Source organism: Aplidium turbinatum, chromosome 15, assembly GCF_918807975.1.
Source record: "Aplidium turbinatum chromosome 15, kaAplTurb1.1, whole genome shotgun sequence".
NCBI classification, from domain to species: domain Eukaryota; kingdom Metazoa; phylum Chordata; class Ascidiacea; order Aplousobranchia; family Polyclinidae; genus Aplidium; species Aplidium turbinatum.
In genome coordinates this window covers 2408511-2429999 of record NC_137486.1, presented here as the reverse complement: position 1 = coordinate 2429999, position 21489 = coordinate 2408511, and the positions used below count along the sequence as shown (strand labels likewise).

At 39.0% G+C, this 21489-nt stretch overlaps 1 protein-coding gene across 1 annotated transcript; it reads right to left on the bottom strand.

Annotated features, from left to right (window-relative positions):
* Positions 1 to 8506: 8506 nt before the first annotated feature.
* LOC145784682 (uncharacterized) lies at positions 8507 to 20744 on the bottom strand. The gene is made up of 9 exons (XM_082596547.1): positions 19996 to 20744; positions 13965 to 14307; positions 13742 to 13860; positions 12359 to 12479; positions 11881 to 11967; positions 10508 to 10760; positions 9922 to 10023; positions 9385 to 9508; positions 8507 to 8624 (listed from the first exon to the last, which is right to left on the bottom strand). Exons 1-9 carry the CDS (start codon positions 20742 to 20744, stop codon positions 8507 to 8509), a joined length of 2016 nt encoding a protein of 671 aa, XP_082452673.1.
* Positions 20745 to 21489: the final 745 nt, after the last annotated feature.

The window sequence follows — 21489 nt, the reverse complement described above, 5'->3', positions numbered from 1 at the left end:
TTAGAAAAATTATTCTAGAATAATTCTAGAATAGCCGATTCTTCTATTTTGCCCATCCCTAAGTGCACCACACAATGATCAACTTTTCATGAATTCTTTAATCAGTTTCAAGGATATAGATGGGGTGATTTCTAATGCAGCAATCAAGAGCTTTGGTAACCACATGTGGTACCTCACAGAAGAACTTGTACCATTAGCTATATTTAGTAATGCAGTACATGACAGCATTAAAGAGCTGATAGTGACCAAGATGTTGAAACATGAAGTTGATGATGATCTATGCACCAAGAGACATGGCACAGGATTTAGAAAACCTACTTTTCCAAAGATGCCAACAGAGGCAACACATGATCTTTCAAGGTACGTCGGGATGGATTCTTGGTCTTTTTTCAAAATTATGAAATTAGACCATGGATTTCTCTACAAACCTCTGAAAGATTGGCACATTGACGATGGATATAACAAAGCTAAGCTCATTGTAAGTAGCATCAGCATTGTAAATGATGCTGCAGAGAGAGGAGTCAAACTTGGTTACGAATTTATTGGTACAGCAATGAAGGAAGACCGTTACGGTACCAGAAAGTATTGCAGGTAGTTGAAAACTGTAGACATACACTGCCAAATCAACGCAACAGACAATTGGGTTCATTGTCATGGTACCTCACTCTATAAATGGAACTTGCACTAATACTTGGAATTTAGACACTGTCTTACTGACATTGTGAACATTTCTACTGTTTAATTTCTGTCTTCATTTATTCACTCTGCTTTGAAAAAGTTGACTTGCGTTTTCGTTTTTCAGAAATTTCGTGCAGTGTTACCCAAATTCGCCAAAAATCAGGTTTTTGAGAATAACTTGACCAATAAAGGTTTTAGACCTATAGTATGTTAACAAGTTACATATAAACTTGCCAATTACGCATCTTTTGGTGCAAAAATCAAGTCTCTACCCCTTTCTTGAACCGAGATATGGTATTTATACACCATTTTATTCTCGAGCAACATGTTGTCATAAAAACAAGCCATCTGCTACCCCTTAACATTGTCCAATCAACTCCAAACTTCACAGTTTTTATTTTTAGGATGAACCTCACCACCAAAAAAAAGGTAGGGTTAATAGAAAAAGGTGAGGGCATTTGATGCACCCTAATGGGGGGGGGGCACCCTCTCACTAGCTACGCCGATGGTCATTGTGAATATAATATGTTCATACAATAACTTTGAAACGTCCTTCAAGAAAGATCTGACAAATTTCTACCGAAACAAACACCTTCTTATGTTAAGGTATCGCGAGATTTACATTTGACTATGTGGCCGGTGTCCTTTTAAAAGGCAAACAAAAAAATGCATCAAAAAAGCAAAAATCATCAAAATTTTTTAAACTAATTCAAAAGTTATGACAATACAACTTTGTGGCTGAAATATTTCCTAAAAAGAGCAATGGGAACTTGTGGCGGCTTTTAATGGGTTAAATCAACTAATTTGTTTACAGTGTAGCCAGATTAGGTAATTATTTTTTTAAATTTTAACAAAGAATTTGAGTTGATCTCAAACAAAAAAAGCAGTCAAGATGAGCCACATTGTAAGTAACGTCGAATCAGTTCATTTGTATGCGGTGTTGCCAGATTAAACTATTTCAAGGTGTTGCTAGAAAAAGCAATCATTTTTTTCAATTCAAATCAGAGATCTGCAAGTAGATTTTAAGAAGGTTATTTTTCTTAACCCTTTCCTTCATAGTGAACTTTTCTTAGGAGAGTGGCTATTTGGTATGTTGATAACCTTGCCAAACACGAGACCTTGCTCTATCGATGACGTCATCAAGGTGTTGGGCAAAGTTGAGGAGGAAGTTTTGATGTTGAATTCCCTCAATGATGGTGATTACAAGAAAAGATTACAAAAAATATCGCGCAGCACCTCATAAAAGCCCACAAAATTAACAACGGCGAGGAAAGCCAGAGACTGTGCGCTATGTCGCGCATCAACCACAAAATAAAGGCACTAAAGCAATGCCGACTATGTGCCAAACAAGTGGGGATGGTTTCGCAACACCTCCAGAGATATCACAAGCTAAACGTAAGTTGATATGTATTGTTCAATGCACAAAATTGTAAAGTTATGGAATCATGTGTTCAGTTCACGTGTAAGATTTTTCATATTCTGCAGAATTGAAGATTGAGAAGATGAATGAATCTCAATGAATGAATCTATACAGCACTACACAGGAGAGTGGCTATTTGATATGTTCATAACCTTGCCAAACACGAGAACTTGCTCTCTCGGTGACGTCATCAAGGTATTGCGCAAAGTTGAGGAGGAAGTTGTGATGTTAAATTCCCTCAATGATGGCGATGGAGGGGGAAGAGATCTCCGAACATGGAGGAAAGATCCAAGTTACAAGAAGCACTGGATCGGTTGTTTACGTTTTGGACAATAAAGTGAAAGTTGTTTACGTTTTATCAACGTTATAACAATTAATTGTGTCAACATTAAATCAACGTCAATTATTTGCGTCAACACTACATTGATTCAACAACTTCCATCAATAAAGGTAAACAATGGAAAGGATGCACAGTAATCCAAGTGTGGAAAGAATTAGTTTTCATGAAACAATTTAAATAAAAAAATCAAATCAATTAATTTGTTACAGTGTTGCCAGGTTAGGTAATTTTTTTTTAAATTTTAACAAAAAAGTTGAGTCGATCTGAAAGTAAAAAAGTAATCAAGATGAGTCACATTGTAAGTAACGTCGAATCGGTTCATTTGTATGCGGTGTTGCCAGGTTAAACTATTTCAAGGTGTTGTTAGAAAAAGCAATAATTAATTATTTTTTTGAAATTAAATTAGAGATCTGCAAGTAGATTTAAAATTTAAGAAGGTTACTTTTCTTAACCCTTTCCTTCCCAGTGTTGCCAAAAAGCAACATTGGGAAGATTAGATCGCAAACAGAACCTAATGAGACGTTTGTTTTGCTTGACTGGTTTTTCGTTTTTATGTTTTGCAATATTCACAAATTACAGACAGGCTATATTCGGCAATTTTGTTTGAGAACAAGTTGGAGTACACTCCTGTTTCATGTGCTTCGCTTTCTAGAATTATTTGATTTTCGATGTTGCCGATAGGCGACAATGGGAAGTTAGGCAAGTGAGTTTAAGTGTTTTGCTGAAACTTTAAGGATTAATGTTAGCTTTCTTTATTGCAGCTTATCTGTCAAAAATTACTGTTTAGTTACTAGTGCTACCTTTATATGAAATGGCGAAGAGATTTGGAGTTGATGATGCGATTAATTATATTTTGCTCCCTGATGTGATCGAGTCAGATGTGGAAGATGGCAATAAAGGAGATGAGGAAATGTATGTTGATGATGATGTTGTTGACCCGGATTATAATCCAGATCAAGATATAACTGCTGGAACATTAGAAGTTGAAATCGAAGAAGTGGCTGTGTCTGTCGATGAGGAAGATCAAGTATCGGCAAGTTGTAGTTCTAGGCAAACCAAAGCAACATTACGCAGAAAAAAATACAGATGGAGGAAGAAACCGTATACATTTCCAAACGTTACTTTCAAAGGTGAATTTTCAAGTCCACCAGGCGAAATTCTGACGCCGTTGTAGTATTTCAAATTATTTCTAAACGATGATTGTATGGTGTACATTGCAAAGCAAATGAACTGCTATGCTCAAAAAGTCATTGATACATCAGCAAAGGAAATAGAGCAGTTCTTTGGGATATTGCTCTTTACAGGGATTTTTCCATGCAGAGCTTATACCATGTACTGGTCAAATTTTTCAAGCTTTCCTTTAATAGCAGACGTAATGTCAAGAAATCGCTTTCAAGATCTTCTCAGGTATATTCACTTCAATGATAATGTCGACATGAGGGCCCGTGACCACGCAGACTATGATCCACTTTTCAATGTGTCTCCTCTTCTGAATAGACTGCGTGATACCATGTCACAGCTTGAGCCCGAAGAATGCCATGTTGTTGATGAGCAGATGATCCCTTTCAAAGGGCGCTCTGGGCTTAAACAATACATAAAAAATAAGCCTCATCGTTAGGGCTTCAAGGTTTTTGCAAGAGCAGGCATGTCTGGAATGATTTACGATTTTGTGATTTATACCAGAAAAGCCATGATGTTGCCTGGAAACTTGGGCGTTGTTGGAAATGTTGTCATGGTGCTTGTAAACAAACTTCCAGATAACCAGAACTTCAAATTATATTTTGATAACTGGTCTAGTACGGTATAAATATTTTCCCAAATAGCAAAAATTGTTTCGTTTGAATACTTTGTGAAAATATTTAATCAATGTAAAGATTTTTTGCCAGCAACTCACCGGCACCTAAGCAGTGAGACAGAATATTACAATTGGCGACGAGTATTAAAAACCACCTCAGCATATCAAAATCAATTCAGTGAGCTTCTTCAAATAACTTGGGTTGATTAAAAAAGCAAAATTGTTCGCATACATTCTTCGAATTGTGTACACAATTGTAAAGTTATGGAATCATGTGCAGGATTTTTCATATTCTGCAGAATTGAAGATTGAGAAGATGAATGAAACTCAATGAATGAATCTATACAGCACTACACAGGAGAGTGGCTATTTGATATGTTCATAACCTTGCCAAACACGAGAACTTGCTCTCTCGGTGACGTCATCAAGGTGTTGCGCAAAGTTAAGGAGGAAGTTGTGATGTTAAATTCCCTCAATGATGGCGATGGAGGGGGAAGAGATCTTCGAACATGGAGGAAAGATCCAAGTTACAAGAAGCACTGGATCGGTTGGACAATAAAGTGAGAGTTGTTTATCAATAAACAAGGTAAACAATTGAAAGGATGCAAAGTAATCCAAGTGTGGAAAGAATTACTTTTCATGAAATAATTTCAATAAAGTATTCAAACCAATTAATTTGTTTACAGTGTTGCCAAATTAGGTAATTCCTTTTTTTTAATTTTAACATAGAATTTGAGTCCGAGATCTAAAAGTAAAAAAGCAGTCAAGATTAGCCACACCTGTAAGTGACATCGAATAAGTTCATTAGTATACGGTGTTGCCAGGTTAAACTATTTCAAAGTCTTATCTGTCTATTTCAAAGTGTTGCTAGAAAAAGCAATTAGTTTTTTTCAATTTAAATCAGAGACCTATAAGTAGATTTTAAGATTTAAGAAGGTTAATTTTCTTAAACGTATGACAAAAAGTGACGGAATTGCAATTTCTTTAATAAAACACAAATTGTAAAATTTAAACACCTCATCAAAACCAGTCATGCCAGGGTTGCCAGATCAACATTTCACAAAACGCTAAATGTACATTAAAAACTGCCAAGTCAGAGATAAAAACGCTAAATGTGATTTTAGAGCAGTCGGTCAATAAAAAAGTATCATTGTCAGAAAATGTTGTGGGAAACTTCAGTTGTTCATTTTCTTTTCCAGAGTTAAGATCCAAGCTACAAGAAGCACTGGATCGGTTGGACAATAAAGTGAGAGTTGTTTATGTTGTACCAACGTTATAACAATTAATTGTGTCAACATTAACACAACGTCGACTATTCGCGTCAACACTACATTGACTCAACAACTTCCATCAATAAACAAGGTTAACAATTGAAAGGATGCAAAGCATTCCAAGTGTGGAAACTTCTTCAATAGTTTTTAAGTAAAGCTATCAAAGAGTAGCCAAAACATCACCAATGTAAAAATAATGATTGTTAATGAATGTTTTGCGCAAAAATCAAGTTGGCTATCATCCCCATTAACCGATGGAAAGAAAAAACTTTGAAAAGGCAGACGTGACATGCCTAAATTAAGAGATCGCGCACTCACTTGTAAATGCAGTAGGTGGTTATCTTTGCTTATTATTTTGGTATGGTGAACTTTTAATTTCGTTCCTATGGACCACCCAGTATGTTGAGATTTTTTACAAGATTATTTTTCTGCATTCCCGGAATTGATGACGCTTGTCAAAAATACCAAAGGAGAGCAAATATTTAAGAGAGTGGATTCGTTCTTTAAAGAACATCAGCTTAAGTGGTCTGACTGTGTGCGCTCCGTCCATGATCAAAAGTATAAATGTCAGCATGAGTTTCGTGACAAAAAATCGAACAAACATTTCAGTTGTTCATTGTCTTCACAGAAAAGATCCAAGCTACAAGAAGCACTGGATCGCTTGGACAATAAAGTGAAAGTTGTTTAATGTTTTACAGAAGTTGTAGATCTGGGTTAACTTCGATGTTTACTTCACACACAAGGATCGTTGATGATTTTACTGATGATGATTGAACGATTTTGTTTATTTTTATATTAAATTGATGTTATGCTTTGATTATTTGTTTATTATATGGATTGAATGTGTGACGACCATGATTGAAGAATCAATGATAGACGACGTTGTATCAACGTTGCAATGATGCAGTTGTGTTGTTAGCGAAAGGTTGCGGGCCACCTCTGTTTGAAGGTCTTTTCAACGACACCTAGTGTTGCCCACCGACGCCCTTCTTTATGCTCTTTAATTTGAGGGCAGATAAACATAAACAAAGGTAAGTTTGTTTGTTAAACATTACTTTTTATGAAATAATTTCTGCAAAAAATTCAAATCAATTAATTTTGTTTACAGTGTTGCCAGATCAGGTAATTATTATTTTTTATTTTAACGTAGAATTTTATTCAGAGATCTGAAAGTAAAAAACTAAATGTTGAAATCCGCAGTTGCCCCACAGTGAACGCAGTGATAGAGACAGCATACTGTGGTGTTTAGCTATGTGACGACATAGAGATTTATATCAAACTTGTCCATTCATACGCTCAATGGTGACCAACTGGTTTAGTAGCTAGAAGTCGAGGCAACAGCTCGTGTGTTGTGATCATAACAAGTATCAAGTTTGCCACAAAATGGAAATTAGTAACATTCCTGAAGTTTGAAAACACCTTGCCACTTGTCGTCATTCCTAGGAAGATAAACTGCAAAGGTGGGTCTTGTTGATCTATCTTTGCCTCGATAGTGAAGAACAACCTTGTTTCAAGAAAGAAAAAAAACAGCAGATATTATGTTGATTGTAACAGTCGGAAGGGACAGTTTGCAGAGCATTGTTTTTGAAGTTCCGGCTTTGAACAGAATTTTTATCGATGCAATATGCAAGAGCAAGTTCATCTGAGAGTGCCTTAGTGCAAAAAGTTTTCGATTTCTTTTTGCAGAAAGAAGTATCACGGAATTAGTTAGTTGGCATTCAGCACCATAAGAGCATTCAGAAAAAAAGCAAATTCAAAACTTCAATGCACTACACGTTTCAGTGTCGCTCTGGACGAGTGCACCTGCTCGATGTTGACGATACACGAACGTCAATGTTCACTGTTGCAACAATCATAATAATCTGGATGTGATAAGAATGATCGGATCATGTACTGTAATGTTGAAACAATTTTAGAACTACTTGCTGAATTTGGAATAGCCAACATGGAGACATGTATCATCAGTATCGTGTTTGATGGAATCAGTGATAACAAATTTTCCAACTTAATTATCAGATACGTTATGCGCAGCTGGATGTTTGTGATATTCTGTACAAAGCAAATATTGCTCATGCTTGAAGAAATATTGAAGTTACAAAGAAGAATTGCCCATACTTGACAAAGACCTTACGACTGCAATACCAATAACAATACAAATGACTACTTTGAAGTTTGAATGCTTGAATAGATGAGGTTTGAAAAAAGATACGAAAAGTTGTGGAGCAAGAAAAAGCAGAGTTAAGAACGAAGTCCTGCAAAAGCATGTGGTTACATTTGTGATTACAAAACAAAAATGGATTTGCCTCCGTCCTTGACTGCAAAACTCGCTGGAGTTATTTGTGATAAGCTTCTGCTCCTTGAAAGGTGCTTTATAAAATCTTTAGTGGATTAGTCTGCTGCAAGAAACGACCTATCAGACTAGCAAGTTATTGGTTTCAAACAAACCAATCAAACAAGTGAGCTTCTTCAAATAATTTGGGTAGATTAAAAAAGCAAAATCATTCGCATACATTCTTCGAAATGTGAAGTTATGGAATCATGTCTTCACGCGTAGGATTTTTCTTATTATGCAGAATTGAAGATTGAGAAGATGAAATAGTTTATTAAATGAATGAAAAGTATAACCTAGTTATCTAGTTATAATAGTAATTGTGAAGTGCTTCCTTCTTTGTGATGGGTCAATTCGGTGTTATGATGCCGAGCTTAAATAGGTTTTACAAATAGGCGCAACGTGCATCCAAACTCAAATCGTCTTCAACTGGAAAAGATAAGAAATTATACGCATGAGGTCCTCACGGCACAACGTCATCACAATACAAAGTGAGGTCATCCGATTTGATAATGTTCCTTCAGTAATTCCCGCGCTGGTGATTGTGACGGGAAGCCACTCAGACCAATATTTGCAGACCAGCTCCGTGGTTCGCTTACAGTGTTCCTTGGCAATCATAACTCTCTCACAGTATGCACTCAGTTCTCCCTAATCTTGACGCGTAGTGATGCGTTCACCTGTGCTGCATCGTATACCTTCCTCTCACGAGGTGGTGAACATAAAGATTCATCTTCCCGCCACTGCTGTCACGCACGCGAAGCTCCGTGGGGCTCATCCCGATAATCGTTCCTCTGCAACAAGGCCAAGGTTACATGAGCAGTAAATCGGCTTAATGGTTTGAGTGCCCGCCTCTACGCCGGTAGATGTGGGTTTGATTACCCACCGGATCATGTCACATATTTTTTTTAAATGATACTAAATTTCATTCATGCTTGCTACGCAGCAGAGGAGTGGGTTTATGTACTTCCCCGACGCTGTTTGCAACTGCTGTGCCCTCTGCTCTCGGTGTCGGGGGATTAGCCTCGCTACCCTGCTGGGCTGAGTGAATTGCGCTCCTTCAAACAAACCGGCAGTTGATTGCAACTCAATACGCAATCAACTGCCGGCTTGTTAACTATCAGCTGGGAAGGAGTCCAAATCCCTCAACAAACATGAGTAGCAGCTGAAACATCGTTGAGTGTATCCGGCAGTAATCGCGTGGACCAATGACTCTATGAACACGTGGTTAAAGCGCCCTCTGTTAATATTACACCCCATCGTCCAACCTAGGTAGTTGAACTTGCATCTTTCCCGAAACTACCATGGCTACTAAGGAAACCCCTTCATCACGTCAATATATTCTGTCACTTCTGCACATCTTAGCTATCAGTACGATTATAGGATCACTGGAATGTGAGAAAGTCGTACAAAGAATTGTCAATTGATCAATAGAACGACATGAAGTGCAAAGCTAATCTACGGTGACGATTTTGTGTTGCAAGAAATATCTTAATTCAAACATTTGTATTAACATCTCCACCGGGTTGCAATGAAGGTTCTGCTCCAACTTACGTCATCCTAGCATCAGCTTGAAGCATATTCTTTATGACGATGTTCTGGCCTTTGCTGAATGATTTGCCGCTGTACATCATCTTCCCATCCTCGTATTTGCAGCTGTGAGGTCGCTTCTTGAAGCCTGTAACAACAATGCCGCATCATCCATTCACACGCCCCCAGGCAGCAGTCAAAGTATTTTGAGCATCATAAGTTTGATAAAAAAAATCTCAGCATGACCTACTGTAGGTTGCCCGCATTGGAGTGAAAGAACCGGGTAGCCGGAAACAGAACAAGCAATACTTTGATAGTCTGACAACACAGTCCCAATCGCATTTGACTGAAGACAAGTCAAAAACAAATGCCCAATGGCAAGAATGTAGACACGTTGTCTATGATTCTACTCTTTGCAAATGAAAATAAGATGTGACGAAAACGATTTACATAACTAGAAAGCTTTGCACCTGTCTCCTAAAACAGGATTCCTTCTCTATGGTCGCTACTTTATCGCAAAATGTTGGAATTAGGTTTACTGTAAGTAAACAAGCCACTTACTTCTGACGTTGGACCTTCGTTGGCTGACGCTAACTGCTCGTTTGATGGCAGTCCAGTCATCGGTGATGTCGGAATCCTTCAACATATACACGATATATGGACGTGACGGAGGGTTAAGAACATAAAGGTAACTTATTGAGAGCCCGATGAAACAATTACGACAAACAGGCAATGCATTCATGCCTGAAAACGTTGATCAAAGGCTAAACACATTCATAGTAGATCTACTCGATGTTTCTGGGATAAAGACAATTATTAATATGCCATATTATGTACATATCCACAAGGCTCCAACAAAGCATCAAAATTTGCGAAGTAGAAGTGTGGACTACGATTTGTTTATTTGGCATTTTGTTAGCAAAATTTCATACTTTGTTTAGTTACTTGCTGACGTTTTCGACAGGTTGCTATTTACAATGTATTTATAATGAATTAATGTATTCCACCAACAATTGTTTAAACCCGCATTAAATCTAGCAGGTTGTTCGAGTCGAAAGCGCGTTAACGTATAATATTTTGCAGCTAGTGTGTCTTTTCTAGCACATCCATGCTGCAGTACAATTACTCGACACGAGGAAAAGGATATCAGTGACCACCACAGCCTTCTTCTTCCTTCGGATATTGCCGAAGCTGAACAATGAAGAAGCTTCCTCCTTCTTTTTGTTCTTTTTCCCTTTCGCGTTTGATCGATCACTGATGCTCGAGCTTTCATATGTGCTGCCATTAAGTGTTGCATCATTCCAGAGTTCGGAATCAACGTTATCTCGATCCTCCTCCAACCTCCGCACCTTCTCATCGAGGTCCGCTTGGATCTCTCCAGTCAATATCACTTTCTCATTCTAGACAATAAAAAGTTTTTCAAAATGCAACAAAATGTTTCATAACATTACGCATTTTTACAGGCAAAAGCAGTAAACCCAAACAGCAAATTAGTATTTTTTTTACATTGATTTAACGTTTGCAGAGTGAAAACGACTGATTTACTGCCTGGGAAGTTGCCAACATGTCTAGTTTTCAAAGTGTAAACATTTCATTAATAGTAAGCATTTCAAGTACGTGGTGGGAAGTTATGACAGTTTCACAATCCATCGAGCTTTTGCATTATTTGGGAGTCACTGACTTGGAGATTTTTTCACCATAATAAAAAGTTGCTGTTTTAGAAACGTTCGCGTTTCCCGCTTCATAAATTGTATAGGAAAGTAATTCGTACTTTTGTTACTTTAGTTTTATCGATTATTATAAAGGGTTACATTGAAATTTAGTATTAACCAATACGGCGCAACAAAATTGCACTCAAAAACGTAAAACCACACCATGTTTGTGGACTTAATGCTGCCATGTTGTTCTTAGGTAAGGCATAAAGTTTGAACAAAAGGTTTTAAGCTTATACATAAAATACACTTTAAAGTTAATAAGATTGACGTTGTTTGGTGACAGAATGACCGATGTACATTCTTCATGGTCTTCATCAAACTTTGAGAGAAGCTTCGCCCAACAACAAACCGCGACGTCCGGCAAGACACTGAAGTCATCAAATTAACAAAACACGTAGCAAAGATGCTATTGAAATGACAAAAATTTAAAGTGGCAATGGGCAGGACGTGTGACAAGAATGACAGACAACATATGGGCCAAAATAACCACAGAATGGACACCAAGAGATGGAAAAAGAACTAGAGGGAAACTGAAAAGAAGATGGCGGGATGACATTGAAGAAAAGATTGTTATCTCTAAAAGGAGAAAAGCGAAAGACAGAATGGTGGGGAAAAACGTATGTGGAGGCCATCTGCCAGCAGTGGCACAACCGGTTGATGTTGATGACATCATTAAGTATACAAGCTTGTTCGAGCAAACGAAATAAACCTACAAAGAAGCAAAATTGTAACAACTTGGCCAAGGTCACTTTGGTGACAGCAACCAGCATAGCACAGTATCCACAAACAAAATGTCAACACTTACGGCAAGGTGTTGTGAGTTGGCTTGTTTCTCAGCTTTCAATGCTCCATCTAGTGACTCGATGCGCAGGTCACGCAGTGTCGACGCCACCTAAAGAAAGTGATTGGGGAAAGTCTATAATGTTTCCTGAGACACCGCAAATGTTGCCTGAATTGCTGCCTCATAAGCAAGAAGAAGAATGTATTACAGTATAGTCAATTAGTCATGGATCTCATGTAGCAGAGCGGAAAGCGGATACACAGTATTCACATATTAATGATACCAATACCTTTCAATGGAAGCCATGTTCACGTTAAAATGTTGCTCTAAAGTGCATACTGCGTGATGCAATCAGGGTTATTGATTCCCATACATTTATTTTAGTTACAGAGATAAAACCATCCCAAAGCAAGGTTTTCTGCCAGCACTAAGTTAAAATATCTCAAAGACTTGAATGGAAATTCCGCACCAACGAAACAGTTATATATTATAAAGTTGTTACCTGCAGTCTCACTTCTTGTTGCTGACGTAATATATCCAACTGGCGGAGGTACTCCGGGTCGGTTTCCATGGAAACTTGAGAGAGCCTTTTTGTGACAAGAGAGTGTCGCACTTTGTATAACCTGAGTCAGATATGCATGACTGACTGGACGCTTGAGGACTAGGATGTTAACAAATACTGTAGAGCCGATGAGAAGTCATCTCCAGTGACAATGCAATGTGGTCTTCTCTGCCTCGCTTGGTATTGCAACAAAGTATAGTGACGCAAAACTAAAAGCCACCACAATTCACTTTGTTTTACTTCACAACTAAATTTGTGGTTTAGTAATCCTTAAGTTTAGATTTATTCTGAGTGATTTAAATGATTAAACAATAAATAAACAATAGCTCAGTAGCAGCATCAATGTATTCCAGAAAGTATCTCTCAATCGCATGACATACAGAAAAATGTGAAAAAATCATTCACTCATAGCTAAAGTCAGACTTGGCTAAAGAGCTGAAAAAGGACTGATCATCTACTGCATTTTACAGCGTCTATAAAACTCATTAAAATCAGGGCTGTGGAGTCGGGGAAAAGATATAAAAATCTGACTCCTCGATTTATAACTGGCTGGCTTTAGTGTTGCGAGTTAATTTTGTTTTTTTCATTTAATTTCACTCAACTTGTAATCAAAATTGAACTGGTAACTTTCATAAAAACTGACAAGAACAAGACCACACGCTTCTATTTTCTGGTAAAGTTTTAGAGTGCAATACGAAAAACAAGAATATATTGATAAATAAAATGCAAATAAAACTTTATTATTTCTCGTTTTGTATCAAGCCGGAGTCGGCTTTCTCTTTAACAACTCCGGACATACCAAAATTCCACCAACTTCACAGCCCTGATTAAAACAGTGTTTCTTAACCTTTTAAAAACTTGAAAACTCGTTTACTCTTTTTCTTATCACTCTGTACATAAAGCTGCTGACATAAACTTGTTATTGTCAAAAAGTAACATTCATCAACCAAGAAGCAGAGCATATCATACTGTGTACCGTATATTTATTCTCGATGCATATGCAGCTCAGAATTTACTAGGCCTAACAGCAGCTTTCCTAAAGACTAATTTTACCAAGGTGTCCTACATAGCAATATTATACTGTACCATGGAAGTATTTACCATAGTAATATTATACACATGGAAGTGGTCCACTTCCATATTCGAATGAGAACTTTTTGAAGGATCCACCAAGGGAGAAACACAGTGAAGTTTCTTGGGGATAAGTGAGTAAACTATGCGTGCTTATGTTTCAATGAAGCAGCATCAAATAAACTTTAGGAAAAAGTCAACTCCACTGCTATAGTCCTTAAGTTCAAAATCATATCTTGGATAAAAACTTACTGATCTCGAACGTCACTGAAGTACTTCTCTATACGGTTCATTTCGTCGACACATTGAACGCGCCTCATCGATGATGTCTCCTCATCTAACTCCGAACTCTCCACTTCCGACTCATCATCCTTGGCAAAGCAATCAAAGGTTAATGATGTCATCAGTTTATATCTGCACTGGAGCGATAAGACTACCAACAAAAGTTTATTTAGACTTCACTCGTTTAGTTCACCTCATTATTCGATGAGGATGAATCTACTGATGAATTGTCATGGTTACTTGAATCCATGCACTCTGGTTGGCTGATTGATGTCCACTGTGTAGCTGCATTGCCGAAGTTGGTTGCTGCTTCAGGCATGCTGCTCAGGATCTGAGAAACTTCTTCCATCACTGCCTTGTCAGAATATTGCTGTCCGATTGTCTTGCCATCCTTGTGGGTAGATGTTTTTTGTTCTTCATTGAGAGCAGAGTTTTCAGACCCATGACAAATGTTTGATATAGCATCTTTATTGTCATCACTGTCCATATTCATAGCGAATAAACTAAAATTGATAGATGAGTGAGATCTGTAGTACCTACATGAACAGTAAGTTAATGTTAGATAGATAGTACGCAGTTCAACGACAACACACACATCAATATCTAAAGCCCAAACAGTTAAATATCCAACTGCAGCTTTTCAGGTCGAATTAGCATATTGGTACTTATCACACCGGGTCTGCTACTATTCGGTGAGTCCATGGGTGAGTCCGATTCGGTGAGTCCATGGGTGAGTCCGATTCGGTGAGTTCCTAACCTCTAACCCTACCCCCTAACCTAAAACAGCAATGATAATTAGGCTACGATACCCAATAATTAAAAAAAAAAATGAAAAAATCCCCCGTTAAGGGATCGGACTCACCGAAACGGGCCATTCCGTATCACACCAGTTGAACAAGTGTCTAGAACAGGCCTGGCCGGGAAATATTTTTTCCCACGAGATTTTTGTCTCATTTGCATATTTTGGTAAAAGTTTGTATTAAAACTGTGTGAATTCAGCGTTTTCTCGTTGGCACGGTTGGTTCAGTGGTTTCATCCTTGCCTAGTGATCGTCAGAACGAGGGTTCGACGCCCGTCGAAGTCAAACTTTTTTTTTCTTTAAAATAATTTTTGCGGTGCACAAGAGCTTTTCAAAAAAGTAGGGTTAGGGAAAGGTTATATTTTATTATCATTGCAGAATTTCATTGGCAAATAGTTATTTCGCAATCTGAATCAACCAATCTCTCAAAACACTTTCGGAAAATCTTACTTTTAGAGTGACTAGAATCAATGAGACAGAAATCTCGCGGGAAAAAAAATTTCGCGGCCTGGCCAACCCAAGGCTCGCGAGCCGCAAGCCACTTTTTTACCAATTTTACAGCTTTTACTAGAAGAATAACCTATTGAACCATAGTTGACGAGGGATGCAACCTAGTTCGTACCCTGAACAGTTCGTACCCTCAGTTCGTACCCTGAAAAGATCGAGAGAAAACATTAAAAAAAGCGGAAGTCGCTGATCGCAGTTTCCGCAAACATTTTAAAATTTTCCCTTGAAAAGATCGAGGGAAAGATAGCACAAAGCCGAAGTCGCTGATCGCAGTTTCCGCTAACCTTAACAGTAACCCTATCCTAACGCTAACCCTCACTCATCGCAGTTTCCGCAAACATTTTTCCGTTAACCCTAACCATAGACTAATCTATGCTCTAACCCTAACCTTCGCTGATCGTAGTTTCCGCAAACATTTTTCCGTAGTTTCCGCTAACCCTTACCCTAACTTTAAGTCTCTAACCATAGAGTAATCTATGCTCTAACCCTAATCCTCGCTGATCACAATTTCCGCTAACTGCAGTTTCCGCTAACCTTTACCTTAACCATAGAGTAATCTATGCTCTAACACTAACCCTTGCTGATCGCAGTTTCCGCAAACATTTTTTCGTAGTTTTGCAGTTTCCGTTAACTGCAGTTCCCGGTAACCTTTACCCTAACCATGGAGTAATCTATGCTTTAACCCTCGCTGATCGCAGTTTCCGCAAATATTTTTCCGCTGTTTCATTTTTCCGCAGTTTCCGCTAACCCTAACCCTCGAGTTTGTTTGCGGAAGCTCCGATCAGCGAGTTCGGCTTTGTGCTATGAAACTGCGATCAGCGACTTCGGCTTTTTTAATTTTTTCTCTCGATCTTTTCAGGGTACGAACTGAGGGTACGAACTGTTCAGGGTACGAACTAGGTTGCACCCGTTGACGAGTATCCTGTTGAACTGTTCATTGGTTCAAGGCATAAGTGAAGTGCTGGCAGGCCTATAATCACCGAAGCAGGACATTAAGGAGTGAACAAAACGGCGCAGACAAAACGGCGCCAAAGTCATTGGGAAGCACGAAATAACATTATTGTAAAGAGAAACTACCGTGCAATAATATCTAATTTGTGATAATTAAATGAGTAATTATCCAGCTAGCAAAAGTGCGACCACTGTGCTTAGACGTGGTCACCTGGCTAGATTTATTAATCAACGTTAGACGAATTTGATTTATCATAAAATTGACTGCCTCCAATGATTGCACAAGTGGACATCGTTTGTTGTTATGTTTCAAAAGATAAGTGCTGTTAGAATAGCACATTGTTGTTTTAGCTTTGATTTATTATCATCATGGTTGAATCAATGTAAAATGACGTAACTCGTGAGTATAGACTGTGAAAAGTCTGTAACTATATATTTTTGCACTACGTTTTGTTTTGCATCTGTTTCTGCAGAAACGTGGTAAATAAACAATTCCTGATTTCGCTAATTGAATCGTTCTAACATCGGCAAACCGTTGCAATTTGTACCCAGCTCAAAAAGTAAAAATAAAACCCGTCTGGTTTGTCATAGATTCCGTCCAACTGTGATATTGATTTGCATCCTATCTTTGACACCGGATGCAACCTAGTTCGTACTCTGAACAGTTCGGACCCTCAGTTCGTACCCTGAAAAGATCGAGAGAAAAAATTAAAAAAAGCAGAAGTCGCTGATCGCAGTTTCCGCTAACCCTAACCATAGACTAATCTATGCTCTACCCTAACCCACGCTGATCGCAGTTTCCGCAAACATTTATCCGTAGTTTCCGCTAACCGCAGTTTGCGCTAACCTTTACCCTAACTCTAACCATAAAGTAATCTATGCTCTAACTGTAACCCTCGCTGAACAAAGTTTCCGCCAAACATTTTTCCGCCAAACATTAGTGAAGTTTCCGCTAACCCTAACTCTAACCATAGACTAATCTATGCTCTAACCCTAACTCACGCTGATCGCAGTTTCCGCAAACATTTATCCGTAGTTTCCGCTAACCGCAGTTTGCGCTAACCTTTACCCTAACTCTAACCATAAAGTAATCTATGCTCTAACTGTAACCCTCGCTGATTGAAGTTTCCGCCAAACATTTTTCCGCAGTTTCCGCTAACCTTTACCCTAACCCTAACTATAGAGCAATCTATGCTCTATTCCTAACCCTCGCTGATCGCAGTTTCGGCAAACATTTTTTCGCAGTTTTTGCTAACTGCAGTTTCGGCTTACCCTAACCCTAATTCTAACCATCGAGTAATCTATGCTCTCTAACTCTCGCTGATCGCAGTTTCTGCAAATATTTTTTCCGCAGTTTCCGCTAACCGCGTTTTCCGTCAACCCTAACCTTCGAGTTTGTTTGTGGAAACTCCGATCAGCGACTTCGGCTTTGTGCTATTAAACTGCGATCAGCGACTTCGGCTTTTTTAATTTTTTCTCTCGATCTTTTCAGGGTACGAACTGAGGGTCCGAAGTGTTCAGGGTACGAACTAGGTTGCACCCGTTGCATTTTGCCATGATTCTTTGGGTGCAACCTAGTTCGTACCCTGAACAGTTCGTACTCTCAGTTCGTACCCCGAAAAGATCGAGAGAAAAAATTTAAAAAAAGCCGAAGTCGCTGATCGGATATTCGGAGTTTCCGCGAACAACTCGAGGGTTAGGGTTAGCGGAAACTGCGGGAAAATGTGTTGCGGAACTTGCGATCAGCGAGGGTCAGAACATAGATTACTCTAAGTCTAAGGCAGTAGCGTAGCCGGGAATTATGAAAAAGGGGTTTTTTGACCATCCAGCGGCGGTGGGTCTGGGGGGCCTCCCCCAGAAAATTTTGAGAAATTACTTTGAATTTCGGCTCGGCCACGGCAGCGACTCGGCCACGGCAGCAGTGGCCGAGTGGTTAGCGTGTTGGGCTCGCAGTCGAGAGCCCGCGTGTTCGACTCCAGCCACCCGCACTTGCTGTTGTTTCTCTGGGCAAGAGACTTTACGATAATTGCCTTTACCCAGTGATCGATTTCGAGTAATGGGTAGTACCAAATTTAACTCATAAATAGAGTAGGCAACCGGAAACAGACATTGCAGTCGGCTGCAGCGTGGATCAGGTGTACGTCGGAAGGCGTACACCGATGCATAGCGCTCAAGTCCGCTTTCCCGCAATGCAGGATAAAGATAATAAATCAAAACAAACAAACAATTTGGTGCATTCTGAGAGCATTTTCAACAAAAATGTGGGTACGAATATTCCTGTAGAATGGTGCTGTCCGGTAGTATAGCAAAAGGATAAGATCATGTTTTCTTCGGCATTTTTCGGAAATAAAGCTAAGTTCCTGGCTGAGTTGTTTGAACGTTTTGATATTGGCAAAACTCGCTCTTTTAATGCAATTTTGTTTAAAATTAGGCAATTTTTTTTAGACTGAAAGCATCATTCTCAATATCGTGACGTCACACGCGTGCCAAAGGGGAAGTTGTAACCCCCAAAACCCCCCCTCTCCCTGGCTACGCCTAGATTTATTATTATCGTTGCTCCTTAACTGTTCCTGGGAAATAGGCTACAGTATAATTATTTACAGGAGCAAATCCAATGTGCTGCTATTATGTTAGTCAAACCCATCCACCAGAAGCTGTTAAGACATTGACACGATTCATTGCAACTGTAGGCCGATATGGGCCTGTATGGTTTGCACTAAGATGGCCACAGATATCAGCGATGCTCCAGCAGTATGTTTGTTTGTTTGTTTATCTTTATCCTGCATTGCGCGAAAGCGGACTTGAGCGCTATGCATCGGTGTACGCCTTCCGACATACACCTGACTCACGCTGCAGCCGACGGCAATGTCTGTTTCCGGTTGTCTACTTTACTTATGACTTAAATTTGGTACTACCCATTACTCGAAATCGATCTCTAGATAGAGGCAATTATCGTAAAGTCTCTTGCCCAGAGAAACAACAGCAAGTGTGGGTGGCTGGAGTCGAACATGCAGGCTCTCGACTGCGAGCCCAACGCGCTAACCACTCGGCCACGGCTGCCGACTATTGTCAGTACTTTTCCTTATGATACAACTCAGTCGTAGACTTGAGCCAGTAGAAATGCAGTCTGTCATCGACAAATCGATAAAGCAAAATTCTTATGCAGCTCACCCAGAAAACTTGCTATATGCCATATTTCATGACAATAAACCTGCCATTCCTGAAGTAGCTGTTAGACGAATTCTGAAAGCACGAAAGCTTTCATCTACAATAATATGAAGATTCCATCGCCCTGCTGATCAAGTTAATCTTAATGCAATGGATTATACTGATACGCTCGAGTGGACACAGATTGGCGTTTCTGAACCTCCATTATTATTATCTAAGAAAGGAACTTTGGGATGCAATAAAGTCAGTCCCAGTAAAGTCGTCATACACACCACAGACTCAAGCCGTTGATAGAATGATTCGTGTAGTCGCTGAGGTCAGCCTCAAAACTGTCGGAAAGGAACTCTATGATTTATTCTATCTTAATAATAATAATACTAATGTATTCTGGTCCAGTACACATGGTACTACAGAGAAAAACATTAACATACTCGCAAATAACAATTGATAAGAAACATAAATAAATAAAAATAAGAAATTTTTGAAGAGAAAACAAAAATCACAAGGAACAAAAAAGATAAGACACAATCATAAATAGTTTTCGACACGTCGCTTAAATATCGCAATAGACATACTATTGACTACAGCATATGGTAAATTATTCCAAGTATCGACTACTCTATTGGCAAAGGAAAATTTACGGCAGTTCAGTTGAGCAAACTATTTATGCAATTTAAAATTATGGCCTCTGGTTGAATTAGAGTTAAAAAGGAAATATTTGGAAGATGGTGATACCGAAACATTGTGTACTAATTTAAAAACTTCTGTCAAATCAAAAATTAATCTCCGTTTTTCCAACGAGAGAAGGTCTAATTTAAACAGTCTTTCTTCATAGGTTAAGTTTTTCAGTCCATGAATGCATTTTGTTGCTCGTTGTTGCACCCTCTCTAGCAAATCAATGTCCCGAACAGAATGGGGATTCCAAGCCGCCACTGCAAATTCCAAGTGGGGCCTGATCAACTGTATATACTGTAATCTTAAAAAGACATGCTTGTCCCTGCTGACCAGTGTTCGTTTTAAAACACCCAGGGCCATCTCCGCTTTTTTAACTGCATACGAGACATGGGTAGATGTTTTAAGATCAGTCGTTATCATGACGCCTAAGTCTTTTTCACTCTTTTTAGAGGCAATTGGCATGTCACCTAGAACATACTGATGCTCTAAGCTGCCATGACCAAAGTGCAGAGTGGAGCACTTGTCAACATTAAACTGTAGTTTCCAGGATTCAGACCAGTCCATTAACAATTTCAAGTCCGTTTGTAGCAGGGATGAGGCAAGATCGGGATCATCCCTGCTCAATTCTGTGTAGATTTTCATGTGATCCGCGTATTTCAACAAGGTGCTGTGACAAATGTAGTCATCAGCGTCATTGACATAGGCAATAAACAGCAGAGGCCCAAGGCAACTTTCCTGAGGCACACCGGATATCATGGGTTTCGGATCACTTTTCTCTCCATCCACCACAACGACTTCACTCCTACCAGAAAGGAAGGAACGTATCCACGAATAAACATTGCCTTTTATACCCAAAGCCGACAGTTTCCTCATTAGTCTTTCGTGTGGAACTGAATTGAAGGCTTTGGAAAAGTCCAAATAGACAACATCAACGCATTGACCTTTATCAACAATAGATGTGATGTCTTCCAGAAATTCAAGAAGTTGGGTTGTGCATGAGGATTGTTGTGCATGAGGATATCTTAGATGCAAGGAAGCAGCGGCCTATATTTGAATCAAAGAAAGACTGTGTTGTTTAGTTTAACATCCAGGTTTGGCTTTAACTCATTACATTTCAATTGTGTTTCGTTTTCACTGTAGCCTACCTATTGAATATAATTTACCGTGAAGTAGAAAATTGTATTTTTCCATACCACCTGGGGTAAGTGGTTAGGAGCACACCATCACATTGAAATTTTAACACTTTATTTAGTATGGCAAGCCTCACCTAAATACCGATTTATGCGACAATTCGACAATTTTATATGAAAATTGACCCACCCTACTGCCCATAGGCTTCGTGGTAATGGTCAGAAATAAATAAAAACAACCTGAGCTAAGAACGATAAATTGGTTTTGGTTTTCGTTAGATTTAAGCTTTTCAATAAATATCACAAATTCGCACTGTTCGTCGTTTTAATCGACAGGGGCCGCGCAACATTTTAAGAGACAATTCGTGAAAATGGAAAGTCAACAAAATGCTCATCGCGCTCATCTGAAATGGTTCCGCGATCCACCAATGTGTCGTGACCTACCGGTTGGGAAGCACTGTTAGACCTTTTCCCCAGCCAACCAACGT